At 44.1% G+C, this 12,671-nt stretch overlaps 2 protein-coding genes across 6 annotated transcripts in view; one reads left to right on the top strand and one right to left on the bottom strand.

Moving 5' to 3' along the window:
- The first annotated feature begins 180 nt into the window (after positions 1–180).
- On the top strand, positions 181–10,334 carry HEBP2 (heme binding protein 2). Of its 4 annotated transcripts, none has more exons than XM_014451875.2 (4): positions 181–348; positions 1,148–1,328; positions 8,771–8,872; positions 10,000–10,334. In XM_014451875.2, exons 2-4 carry the CDS (start codon positions 1,150–1,152, stop codon positions 10,073–10,075), a joined length of 357 nt encoding a protein of 118 aa, XP_014307361.1. In that variant the 5' UTR covers positions 181–348; positions 1,148–1,149; the 3' UTR covers positions 10,076–10,334. The 4 variants fall into 4 exon arrangements, with proteins under 4 accessions (XP_014307361.1, XP_014307362.1, XP_014307358.1 ...); XM_014451876.2 differs by lacking the exon at positions 10,000–10,334 and adding an exon at positions 9,819–9,939; XM_014451872.2 differs by lacking the exons at positions 8,771–8,872; positions 10,000–10,334 and adding an exon at positions 5,026–5,640 and having other exon boundaries at positions 182–348.
- A 101-nt stretch (positions 10,335–10,435) lies between these two features.
- The window catches only part of NHSL1 (NHS like 1), a 116,948-nt gene continuing 114,712 nt past the window's right edge, over positions 10,436–12,671 (bottom strand). For both annotated transcript variants that reach the window (XM_006084418.3, XM_014451870.2), the window contains one exon: positions 10,436–12,358. In XM_006084418.3, the coding sequence (XP_006084480.1) occupies positions 11,662–12,358 (697 nt within the window). In that variant the 3' untranslated portion in view covers positions 10,436–11,661. The remainder of the gene's footprint in view (positions 12,359–12,671) is intronic.

Raw genomic sequence — 12,671 nt, 5'->3', positions numbered from 1 at the left:
CCCCGCAGCCGGGTGTGCGGGGCCTGGGCTGAAAAAGCACAGAACCGCAGGATGGGAGCCGAGGGGGAAGGGCCCTGCCCGGCCCTAAGGAGCCCGAAACTGCGGCCCGACCCAAGTGGGGCGCAGCCCCTAAACAGGACCCAAGTCCAGGGCCCGGTACTGTTGCACCTCGCGCCCTGCCTTTTTAGAATGGCTTTCTGTCCCATTTTTAGCCCGAAAGTTACGAGATCCGACACTATGGACCAGCCAAGTGGGTCAGCACCTCCGTGGAGTCAAGGGACTGGGATTCTGCCGTCCAGACTGGCTTTTCCAGGCTGACCAGCTACGTTCAAGGCAAAAACGAGAAAGGTGAAGGCAGTTTTCCTTGTAATTGTCTTTGGTGGTTGAGTCCCCCGGCTTATTCTCGAGTTTTAGCTTATGAAAGCAATACAACTTAGAATAGAAAAAATAACCAGGTCAACAAAGACTTACTGTTTTTTTCAGCCCCTCATCCTTGACTGTGTTCCTCTGGATGAGCTGGGCCTCTGTCACTAGTGTTAAGGCCCTTTTATGGCTGATGCTGGACTGGTGGGTGAGAGACACCAGGAGGCAGGTCAGGAGGAGGAACACAAGATCCAGAGTCTCCAGACTGAGCCCCTGGTTCTGGCTCTGAGGTTATTTATATTCCAGTAGGTCACTTGGCCAATGGGGCTTCAGCTTCTGAATTGTAAAAATAAAGAGTGACTGGACGATGTGATCTCTGATCTTCCCTGCTGTCCCTAAACCTTTAGAATTTAGTAACCAAAAATATTAATAGTACAGAAAGCGCTTACTGTGGGCAGTGGATAATTGAGTCATTTTGGTCTTACTTTTTAACGATGGAAATTATCTTAAAGGTAAATACAGGGTGGGGCAAAAGTAAGATTACAGTTGTTTGCATGGAAAATAATACAATAATTAGTCATTAATACAAGAATAAACTCTGTTTTGCATACTCACAACTGTAACACTACTTTTGCCTCTCCCTGTATTTACGCCAATAGCATAAAGTAAATCGAGACACTCAGATCACAAAATAATAGGTGAAGTTTAAAAAGTGGTGCTAAATTCCCTACCGTTGCTTTCACGGTCTCCTTTGTGTTTAAATATGTATATTTTTATGGCACAGAGATGAAAATAAAGATGACAGCTCCAGTGATGAGCTACGTGGAGCCGGGTTCGGGTCCTTTTAGCGAGTCTACCATTACCATCTCCCTGTATATCCCCTCGGAGCAGCAATCTGATCCGCCGAGGCCTTCAGAGTCAGATGTCTTCATTGAAGACAGAGCCGCAATGACCGTGTTTGTGCGGTAAGTGGTAGGTAATTTATAGCCCTGCTGACTGCTAGTTTCACTGTCCTGCACTCTGTTTAGCGCTGATGCAATTTCAGTAGGCTTTTCACCCTTCCACAAAAACAGGCCTAATGCACTTTTGTGGCGTTTTCCCACTGGCTTATTTTATCTAGGTTACCAAGGGTCTGTTGCAAAATCTAATCAATTCAGTTAATGCAGAGTCTGTTGCATACCTTCCACAAAGCAGACGCAATGCAAATTATTTCCCCCTCCCCCCCAAAGCATACGCTTACCTGCCATCTAGTTAAGCCCAAACAACAATACCTTAACTCCCAACTTCTAGGTCCTGATAACCCCAAACTCTTTCCTTTTGTTCCCCAGCACAAGGGATGGCTGCTGCCTCCTGAGGTTATTGCCTCTGCTAGTTTACGGGTGCATTTTTACTTTTTCAGACTTCTAATACCTGTTGCACTCATTTCTTGTATTAAATTCTCCGTTGAAATTTTATCACAGTACATGAGAATAGTCTCATGTTGGAGTCCCTTTATTACTCCCTTTCTCTCCCTCCTTTTACCACCAACCTGTTACAGGAATCTGTGTCTCTGCTTCCTCACCTCCCACGTACACCTCAAATCACCACCGTCTGCCACAGCCCACACCATCTCCATGGAACTGCTCTTGCCACCTTCCACAGTGCACCTCCATTTGTTACATAACAGTCCCTTCCCAGGGTCCCCTGCAGCCTTTGCGTGCTGACCAGTCTGTTCCCCGATACTTGTCCATCCTATAACTCAGAGTGTTGCTGTATTGTCATTCCTCTCCTCCTCATCCACTCCTCACCCTAAGAATCACTGTTGATGCCTGTTACTGATGCTCATGTCATAGCAGGCTTGCTCTGGGTGATCTGTTCACAATGCCTCAAATATCTGTGTCTAATGACTCTCAAATTTAATGTCTCCAGCCCGAGTTCCCTACTTGTTGGACATTTCCATGTGGGATAGGGGTGGGGCTCAAACGGAATAGCTCTAAAAACAAGCCTTTCCCTGATTCCCAGCCTGCGTGGGCAGGAACTTACAGTGCCTGTGTCAGTAAAGGGCCTCCGCATCCTGACAGCCTCCAGAGCAAGGACCTCCATGGCCATCACCTGCATGCTCTTCCCTGACAACTGGTCTCCAGATCTGGCCCCTTCCCCTCAGAAAGGATCGTGATTCTGCTCCCATCTCTCCATCCTCATGGTTACTTCCTCATGGTTACGGGGACCACACCTAAGTCATACTTTGCTGAACACAGTGCCTGACAAGGTAGAGACTTCCATGTCTACTGATCTCAGATCTTGACTATTCCACTTCAGTAGCCTCCCAGCTCCTCTCTCTGCCCACCGGTCTCTTCCTCTCTTGCCCCCCACTGGAACTCGTGCTTTTCTTATGACGACGGCAACAAAAGCCCCAACCTGTTACTCCATTCAAAAGTCTTTGTTGGTTTCTTCTTGCTTTAGGGCAGTGGTTCTCAACCTTCTGGCCCTTTAAATACAGTTCCTCATGTTGTGACCCAACCATAAAATTATTTTCGTTGCTACTTCATAACTGTAACGTTGCTACTGTTATGAATCATAATGTAAATATCTGATATGCAGAATGTATTTTCATTGTTACAAATTGAACATAATTAAAACATAGTGATTAATCACAAAAACAATATGTAATTATATATGTGTTTTCCGGTGGTCTTAGGCGACCCCTGTGAAAGGGTCGTTTGACCCCCAAAGGGGTCGCGACCCACAGGTTGAGAACCGTTGCTCTAGGACTTAGAATGGCACCTAGGCTGTGATAACTTTCTCTGTCCATATCCTTCAGCTCCAAGCAAGGCAGGTGTGTGTGGGGAGGCTCGGTGTGTTTGTGTACGGAATAGAGCATGGATAGATCATTGTAGAACAATATATATTCAGAGAACAGAAGGTGATTTCTAATTAGGGGCTTCAAGATTTGATTTCACCGAAGAAGTAGGACCTGAAAACAAATTTCCTGTAGGCAGAACATACCAAGAGTTGGCTATTATTAAAGAAAATAACAATTTAAAAGACAAAATATTTCTTAACGCGTGATTCAGAATTATTATCAGTCAACATGCTGAAAATTATAGAACAGTTTTATCAATTTATCTTCAATGTTTTATATACAGGTGTGCACATAGATTCCTACACTTATTCAACAAGGATTTAAACGAGACTGCATGCCAGGAATGATTCTAGGTGCCTGACATTGTTGAGTAAAATAGACATGTTTGGTTTGTACCCTTGAGAGCTTGCATCTTATCTGAAGAAGGGTAGGACTGATCCTTTCCATTGGCACACTGATAATAAAACTTATGCTAAAGAAGGCATATTAGGAGCATATTTGGTTCCCTGTGTTTCCTATTCTTAACCTTCAAAATCAAATTCATCATGTTTACATGTCAGCAACTCAGTCTGTGTCCTGTCAGGATTTAATCTCAGGATATTTTTGCTTCTTTACTTTAAAATCTATGCTTTAAATTTTATTCTTTTTCCCCACTTAAAAAAATCTTTAAAAAAATGTTTTATTGATTTTAGAGAAAGGGAAAGTAAGTGAGAGGGAGAGAGAGAAACAATTGGTTGGCTGCCTCCTGCACCGCCCCCCCGCCCCATCCCCTTACTGGGGATTGAGCCCAAAACCCACGTATGTGCCCTGACCCGGAATTGAACAGGCCACCTCTCAGTGCACAGGATGACGCCCAACCAACTGAGCCACACTGGCCAGAGCTTTTTCCGCACTTTCCCAGCTCCTGCTTTTCTTTTTAATTTAAATATTTTGGCTGTCTGTTCTTTCCCATCCCCAAACCTCCCATGTATCTCACTCAGATCTGACAAAGTTACTTTTCTGCTCAAACATCCTTTTAAGAATAATCTCCAAAGGTCTTAGGATGATGATATACAAGGTTTTTCCTTCCGGCTGAGCCGCACCTTCCTGAGCCCACGCTGTGCCTCACTGCGAAAACACTTTGCAGTTTGCGACTTCTGTTCTTTTTCGTATCCCTCCCCTTTCTCTGCCCAGCAAAACACTCTACATTCCAGACCCAACTCAGTTCACAGCCCTGATCTTGATTTAATCATGTACTCAGTGTCCCTACGCACTTTGGTCCTGTCTCTGTTAAATCTCTTCCCAAGCTATAGAGAGGGAGCTACCAAAATGTTTGTCTCTTGCTTCAGACTGTAAGCCAATAGGGTCAAAACTACATTATATTCATCCATCAATTAGTGCCTGTCCTTTGCCCAAGGAGAGGAAGAAAGGCAAAATGTTCTAGAGAAAATTTCAAGTCCGGAAGGGAGGCTTCTGAGTGGCTTTCAGTGTGGTCCTCTGGCCGCCAGTAGCAGCAGCAGCAGCAGCAGCATTGGGAGCTAGTTAGAAACCATAGACTCTCAGACCCCCTCCCAGACCTCCTGAATCTGCATGTTAGCAAGGTTCGTGTGCACATTGAAGTTTGAGAAGCAGAGTTAGAGGACGGGAAGTATGAATTCTGTATCTACCTGCCAACAGCTGGGCCGGATCCCTGCTCCTGGTGCTCCTTCCTGTGTGTGCGGAGGTGACACTGAGACTGGGAACTAGAGGAAGGGAATGCTGGGTTCAGGGGCTGAGCAGGTGGAGCTTTGAAACTCGGCTTTATCCAACTTCATTGTATCAGCTCCTGCTTTTCTTTTCAGACTGACAGCGTCGGTACTAAAACCATTCATGGTTATCTACGTTCTCCTTTGTAGGTCTTTCGATGGATTCTCTAGCGCCCAAAAGAATCAAGAACAACTTTTGACATTAGCAAGCGTTTTGAGGGAAGAAGGAAAAGTTTTCGATGAAAAGGTTTACTACACTGCAGGCTACAACAGTCCTTTCAATTTGCTTAATAGAAATAATGAAGTGTGGTTGATTCAGAAAAATGAACCCTCCAAAGAAAATGAATGAGAAAATGAAAAGAAATAGCATCGCCAGGGGCTGAGCTTTTAATATAGACATCAACACACCTATAAGTAAAATGTGTGTCTAGTATCTTCTCCTTGAGAGTACACATATGACTTGAGCCTACTTCCAATGTGCCTTTTTAATGCTTGAAGCTTTATCAAGATACACAGATAATAGGGGACAACATTCTATGAGCATGGAAATGGTCATAGTCCTGGTGGTCTTTAGTTCTATGAGGCTCCAGGGAAATATCATGTTACTTCCCCTTCTTCTCTGTATCATAATATGTTGCTTTTTTCTACTGGATCCGTGTCAATTGGATGTTATCCCCTCCAGACAGTAGCAATAAAAATGTTGAAGATTTACCTTGTGTGGCACTACTGGACTGTCCAGCTTAGAGAGGTGAAGTTAGGGTTGGACACAAAGAATTGAACTGTCTTTTGCAGCCACTGTTACATTCTGTTGATTCCTCCTCCCCATCTGCCTAAACTCACAGAGTACCCAAAAGTTTTGATAATATTTTGTGGCAAAGATTAAACTTATAATATTAGGGACTTCTATCCAATTTTGATATTCAGTAAAGGTATGTTTTTCCTGAACAAATGTATACAAACATATAATTTTAAAATTCACTTGAATTTTTAAAGGATTTCATGTAGTCTTTCTGGAGGTCATGTAAAAATGACTACTAAAAGACTGGGATGCCCCAAAATCAAGGAGGTTGACATTATCACCTGTGTTGGAAACTGCTTGTCCTGGGAAGATGTCATATTCAGGTGCCTAGAAGCCTGTTGGGGGGAAGGGCATTAGCTTTGCTGTGGGATCCTGGGGGATGACGGTTGCAAGTTGGACCTCAGTAACTTCCAAAAATTAGAGCTGCCCATGAATGACACTTGTTCCATTTCCCAGCACTGGGTGGTTTAAGTGGGGACCACATGATCATTTACATAGGAGATCTGAGTATCCAATGGCTGGGAGGGTGGGGCCAGAGGTTGCTTAAGGTCCCTTCAACCCCGACATCATATACTAGCTCTTAAAATTGATCTCCCTAACCTGGATACAATCGACTTACATACCTACAGTTAGCTATGGATTGTCTTCTAGGTGTATCATCCCAAGTGCTTTACCTGAATTACCAAATTCAGTGCTGTGTGCCATGTTACATCATCTGTTTTACAGATGAGGACACTGAGGCACAGATGTTAGGTCACATGCCTCAGATGAAACTAAGGACGGAGGCTGATTGGAGCCCAGGCAGCTGACTCCTCGGTCCATGCTATTAACCGCTATGCCCCACTGGCAGGTAGCGGTCAAGAGCGGGCTAGGACTGTCTGGAGGTGTTCTTGCATATTACATGCATAATCATTATGATGATAACTTCAGACATACCTTTTAGACTGTAATTTTTTATAGAAAACAAGCTAGATTTCTGGTTCTGGAATTATTATGGGTATAAATTTTAAAATCCCAGGCAATTATTTTCAAAGGTATCTGTTTACATTGACTATTGATTCTTTGCATGTTTATGCTTGCCAAAAAGACACAAAAATTCTTTAACTCATTTACCATCCCCAACTAGAGACTACCTTCTAGCCCTCCTGAGAAATGTCCACAAAACCAGCCTCTATTGGTAAGAGGTAACTATTTCTAACACTTCCCCTACAGTCCTATATAAAATAGGCATCTCTTATGCAATAAATCCCACCTTACATAAGCATATTCCTGGTCACTCAGATATTGTTGGAATCTGAAACATGTTCAATAAAAAATCAATTTCATACTGAAGTCCAGGTATCCCATTTTCCCTTCCTCTCCCATAATGCACAAACCAAAACATTTTCCAGCACTGATCAATCCGAGAGTAATTTTCATGGCAGTGAGTCAGCTATTCTAATGATGTAGGTGGCATGATTACAAGGTATCCCTTATGTCAACTTTTCTTTTGAGATTTTTATTCTCGTATCTGTAGGAAATTCATGTCTAGACTTTTTCTTAAGCTAAACCTTCTACCTTTGCTGTTGGGCTAGTTCGTGCTCCACCGATTAGCCCCTTTCCTTTCCTCGGCAGGCTCTCCCTCTCCACACACTCTAATCACTCTGACCACAACCCACCAATGGAATGTGTAGCTTGTAAACAAGGCTAAGAACCAAGCCAAGTTACATCATTCCTCTTCTTAAAAACCTTTGTTATTCCCCAGTACTACAAAACAAATCCTAATTTTTTAAAATGGCATCCTAGGCCCTCTACATTCTTACTCCAGGTGACCATTCTAGTATCATGTCCCACTCTATTTTACTAGAGACTTCTTTCAGCTACACGGCTTCCTCTAAACACTTTGCCTCTGTGTCCTTGCTCAGGTTATTTCTTCAGTCTGAAATGACTCTTCTGCCAACTCCCTATGCTTGGTGAGATCCTCATCTGTGAAGTCTTAGCTCAGGTTCACCACAGCCAATGCCTTCCCCATCCTCTTAGTTAGGAGCCATGACATCTTCCTCTGAGAACGATCTCTCTCACCTGCCAAGTCAGTGAAAAATACTTACCCAGTGAGCCTGGAGGTGGACAGCCCAAGGTGTTCTCACTGGATCAGGCTCCTCTGCCTTCCACACCTTGTGGCTTCCATCCTTATTGGTGCTTCAGTTTGCAAGAGCACTGTTCCTCCTCCAGCTTCCCATCCGCTCTAGGGAGAAGAGGGGAAGGAAGCCACAAGAGGGATGGCACCTGCATGAGGAAAGCAACTTCCCAGACAACAGTGGGGGCGAGGGGTCTGGTATGCCAACTGGGTGCGTCGCCAGCCTGAACCAATTCCAGGTGTTCTGTTCGTAAAGAGAACACATGCCGGCTGGGGTCCCAGCAGGATTTGCCCTGAATGTTCTTCCCTTTCCTCTGCTCCCACACTGATCTGTTTTACAGAATAGTCCATTGTTGATGCCTCTCTTCACTAGGTTTGAAGTTCCTTAATGATATCTCATCCACATTTTTCTATCTTAGAACTTCCTCATCCTCATCTAGGACATGAGATGTATTTAATAAAGGGTTTTTTTTTTCTTCATTGCTGAACACACACTACAGATGTGCTCTAGTCTTTGTTCTGTAACTAAAGATGGGCCTGTGTGGAAGGTAGTTTAAAGCAACTCACTGAAAGAAACTAGATTATAGTAACTGAATAGCTTATTACAGAAAAAAGAGACCTCAAAAATCAGGTCCCTGCTTTATCCAAAACTCACCCCCCCCCCCCAACAATATCCTAATAGCTGCCAAAGTAAAGTATCCTACCTTGTTCATCTCATGACAGAATCTCAGCAATACACATAATTATTCATATTCACCTAATGGACAGAAAGCACATTAAGACAGACCCAATAAAGCCAATCTCCAGCTTCACCTGTCCTCCCAGGAGGCCACCAGAGCTGGGTGTGGTGGTGGGTGGGGAGTAAGATAGAGATACAGAAACACCACCTTTCTTTCTTATCATTGTGATTCCCCACAAACACATAGACTCATCCACACACGAGAAGCAATGGTTTCAATCAATATTCTTCAGAAACAGGAGGGCAGAAATCAGACCAAAGTTGAGGCTGCTTCCAACGGACAATCCAAGTAGGTACTTCTTTCTCTCCCCAACTTTTAGAAAAACTACAGTGGAAATCATTTAGGCCTGGAGCTTCTGTCTATGATGATCTGGCACTTAAGGTCTCAGGGTAGAAGGAAGGGTCAAGTCTACCCTCATTGAGTTTTTAGTATGATCTGATCCGTTAACTGGAGCTGGCCCTGAGGAATATAGCAGTAAAACTAAAGATGCCCTATGGTTCAGGAAGGAATCTAGATTCTTGTTTCCCTGTATGTCATCCATGCCTGGACGCCATTCTTGCATCGCTCCACATCACATCATCTGTACTATTAGTCAATACATTATTTGTATTTTATTCAAAAGTCCCTGGTACATCGTTTAGAGTTGTTTTTCCGGATGTCCTTTGAGATGGCACAATCCAGAGTCTGGGATGTTCTAACTCCTCTCTGTTGGGTCCCACCTCCCACGGGCACCGTCTGGTCTTCACTGCTCTTCTGTTTGCATCCAGCAAAGCACTCAGCAGCTCTGCACATTACTCAAAAACCCATGTACTCACAAAAGAAATAATGTTCAAATAGTTCCTTTGCAATTGTTTTATTCAAAGCAAATTAAAAAACCTAATATATTTTCCTTTAAAAAAGGGTTTTTTAAAAAATATATTTTATTGATTTTTTACAGAGAAGAAGGGAGAGGGAGAGAGAGTTAGAAACATTGATCAGCTGCCTCCTGCACATCTCCCACTGGGGATGTGCCAGCAACCAAGGTACATGCCCTTAACCGGAATCGAACCTGGGACCTTTCAGTCCGCAGGCCGACGCTCTATCCACTGAGCCAAACCAGTTAGGGCTAAAAATGGGGTTTTTAAAAAATAGTTTTATAATTAGTGTTGACGTTGCTTATCTTATCCTCAACATATTTGATTTGTATATTAAGTTAAAGTTCTCTGATAGCCATGTACATTCTAATCTTTTCTAGGTATCTATGAGATTTCATATCCAAAAGCCAACACTACTTTTCTAAAATTAAGAAGAAAAAAATTCCTTGTTCCCAATGTAGTAGACAATTGCTCCAACAGGTAAAAAAATCCTTTGCTTTTGGCCAAATGTCAGGTCTTGATTTCTGTTGTGTGAAACAAAGTGTTTTTTGTTTTTTTCAGAGAATGGACGGAGCCTTATTCTTTAGGGTTGGTTTTCTTGTATGTTTTTTTTTTTTGGTCTCAAAGATGTGTCTAAAGTGGGTATCTGAACATTATGATGATTTGGCCTGTGCGGTCCAACTTTGAGATGATATTTTCACATCAGGGAAGATGACATTAGGCAGCTGTCCTGTATGTAATCCAAGCATCTCAGCGTTGCCACCTTAGGTCCCTCTAATGAAGAAGACAAGACTCCGATTTTATTTCACCAACAAATCAAGTACATGGCAGTCAGGAGGGCGTGGGGGGAGGGGTCACAAGAACATGACATAAAAATAAATACTTTACACACGTTTTCCCATGTCTAAAAGTGTTAACATTCTAACTGAAGAAGATTGGAAGGTAATTACCTAACTCAATTATTTATAAAAAATATAAAAACACACAAACCACGTGATGCAAAAAAAAATCTTTTTAATCTAAAAACTCATTTCCCAGGGCTAATTCATTCCCAAGCCCTACCAATTTTTATCAGTTTATTAGACTAACAAGAGCTATTCAGCATTTTCGTCAAAGTAAGATAATATATAATAGATTTCGATAAACCTTTCTCAGTGAGGATATGATACTGCAGGCAGTTCAAGGAAAAATAGCCATAACTTTTTCTTTGGTGTAACCAAAAGGATATCCAAAAGTTAGCAAATGTTGACGTTTCAAGTGATAAGAAATTGCCAAATGGACGTTTAAACTCTGGTAAAAACAGTTGTACAAGGAAAAGCTCCACCCACAGTTCTGTAGTGCAAGTTTTCAAATTTCATTCTGAAAAATAAGTTTATTTCATAAGCAGGAAACAAATTGCAGCAGTGTATCACTCGCTCCTCTGCCTTCTCTCACCCTCTCTGCATGTGCACACCCTCATTTCAGTTCTCGAAGGTCCCCGCTATAAAGGAGGAAATTCATTAAAAAATCACCCACGTTTCTAACAATCGGGCTGCGAGTTGTGTCTGTGGCTGCACAGCAGCAGGCTCCGACTACAGCGCTGTCCCTTCCAATGTTTGTCATTTTTACAAAAAAGAAACAAAGCCTTTTTTCCCCCAGAAAAAAGTACCTGAACCCATTAGTCACTTAGCCCTTTCCCCACCGTTCGGGTTAACCACGAAAGCACACCTGTGCCTATACCCATGCGTTCTGTGCACTCAGAACCAGCAAATCTACCACCTCGTTCTCGAAGTCACGGTCCTCTCCCTTCTGGAACGCACTCATTTCCACACATACTTTCAAAGCATCGCCACCTAGTCCAGAAGCTTCCATTACTCTACTTGTGTCTTTTTCTCCTCATATATCTGTACATGTTGTGTGTCTGTGTATTTTTCTTAAAACATAAAGTGTTCAAAATGCACACATACACACCTATTCACACACACCCAACATTTAACCAAAAAAAAAAAAAAAATCTTCCCCAGGAAGCACTTTCAGAAGTTAAGCTTCTACTTGCTTTTAAGCCACAGGGCAAGTGCCAAGTGAGTCCTAGGTGACCCTCATCCACTGCAGGCAAGGCAGTGCCCGGGTCCACAGCACACACACGGGTGGGATCCCTGGGCAGACAGGGAAGGGCTCCTCGGGCTTCCTAGAGCGATGGGTTGTGCATCCCCCCACGTCACCTGGGAGATCCCATTCTTGCCCCTAACTTGCTTCCCTCAGAGGACCCCCGCACTGTTCCGACGGGCCCCTGCCCTGGGCACCGGTTGTCCCATCTGCGGGACCACATGGCAGGCTTCCCCCATCCATGTCATCCCCCACCAGTCCGTCCAGGGAACAGCCCCTTGCAGCGCCCAGGACACGGCGAGCCCTGGTGTCCACAGGCTCCGTGGCCTCCCCTTCGCCTTCCGAGATGACGGTCATGGGGCTGCTCTGGATCCGGTTCCGCAGGCTGTACCTGCTGCTGGCTGCCGAAGGTGGGGTTCGACTGCGGCCGTACCTGGGGCCGGAAAAGGACAGACTCCGAGGCATCAAGCCTTCGTTCCTGGCCCACTCCTCCTGGGCCCTTCTGTTCTTGCTCGGGGAACAGCTGGACGGGCTGTCGGGAGCGTCTGGCGCGGGCTCCGACCTTGACCTCTGGAACCTAGGGTCTGTGTTCTTAAGCATCTCGGCTGCGGACATGCGGGCACCCGTGTCTGACCGACTCCCCTTTTTCAGCAGCAGAGCTTTGAAGTTGTCACTGCTGGTGCTGCTCTTGCGGACACTTCTCTGGATCGATCCCACCTGCTTTGGGGAGGCCAGGCTGGGGGCGGCACCGGTGGGCGTCACTGGCGGGGAGGGAGAATGGTTTCTGGTGTGATCGTCCTCTGAATCTTTACGGCCAAGGACTTTCCTCTTGGATCTGAGATTTAATAACATTAAGATAAAGGTTAATTCCAAATGGGCCACTGGATGTCAGCCACAACCACTATGCTTATCTTACTGCACATTCAGGTCACCATCTATGTAAACCTCCACACATCCATGCACGAGAATAGTTCATTGTATTTAGCATGTGTGCCCATGACCCAGCTATCATTATTAACTTATGGCCTCTCATCTTTAAACTCCACCCTCACTGGATTATTTTGAAACAAATCTCAGGCATAATAACTGGATAGGACCATTACTAAAGTTTTTAATAACTGTCATTTCTAATTTAATTCTCCTACATT

Source organism: Myotis lucifugus, unplaced genomic scaffold, assembly GCF_000147115.1.
Source record: "Myotis lucifugus unplaced genomic scaffold, Myoluc2.0 scaffold_11, whole genome shotgun sequence".
Lineage (NCBI taxonomy): Eukaryota > Metazoa > Chordata > Mammalia > Chiroptera > Vespertilionidae > Myotis > Myotis lucifugus.
Note: the sequence above shows the minus strand (reverse complement) of the source record. Positions and strands in the feature narration are given on the sequence as shown.

Coding starts and splice junctions, on each gene's coding strand:
- HEBP2 (XM_014451872.2), top strand. CDS start 1,150: ATGAAAATAAAGATGACAGCTCCAGTGATGAGCTACGTGGAGCCGGGT. Junction 1,329..5,025: donor GCAATGACCGTGTTTGTGCG/GTAAGTGGTAGG, acceptor TTTTCTTTTCAG/ACTGACAGCGTCGGTACTAA.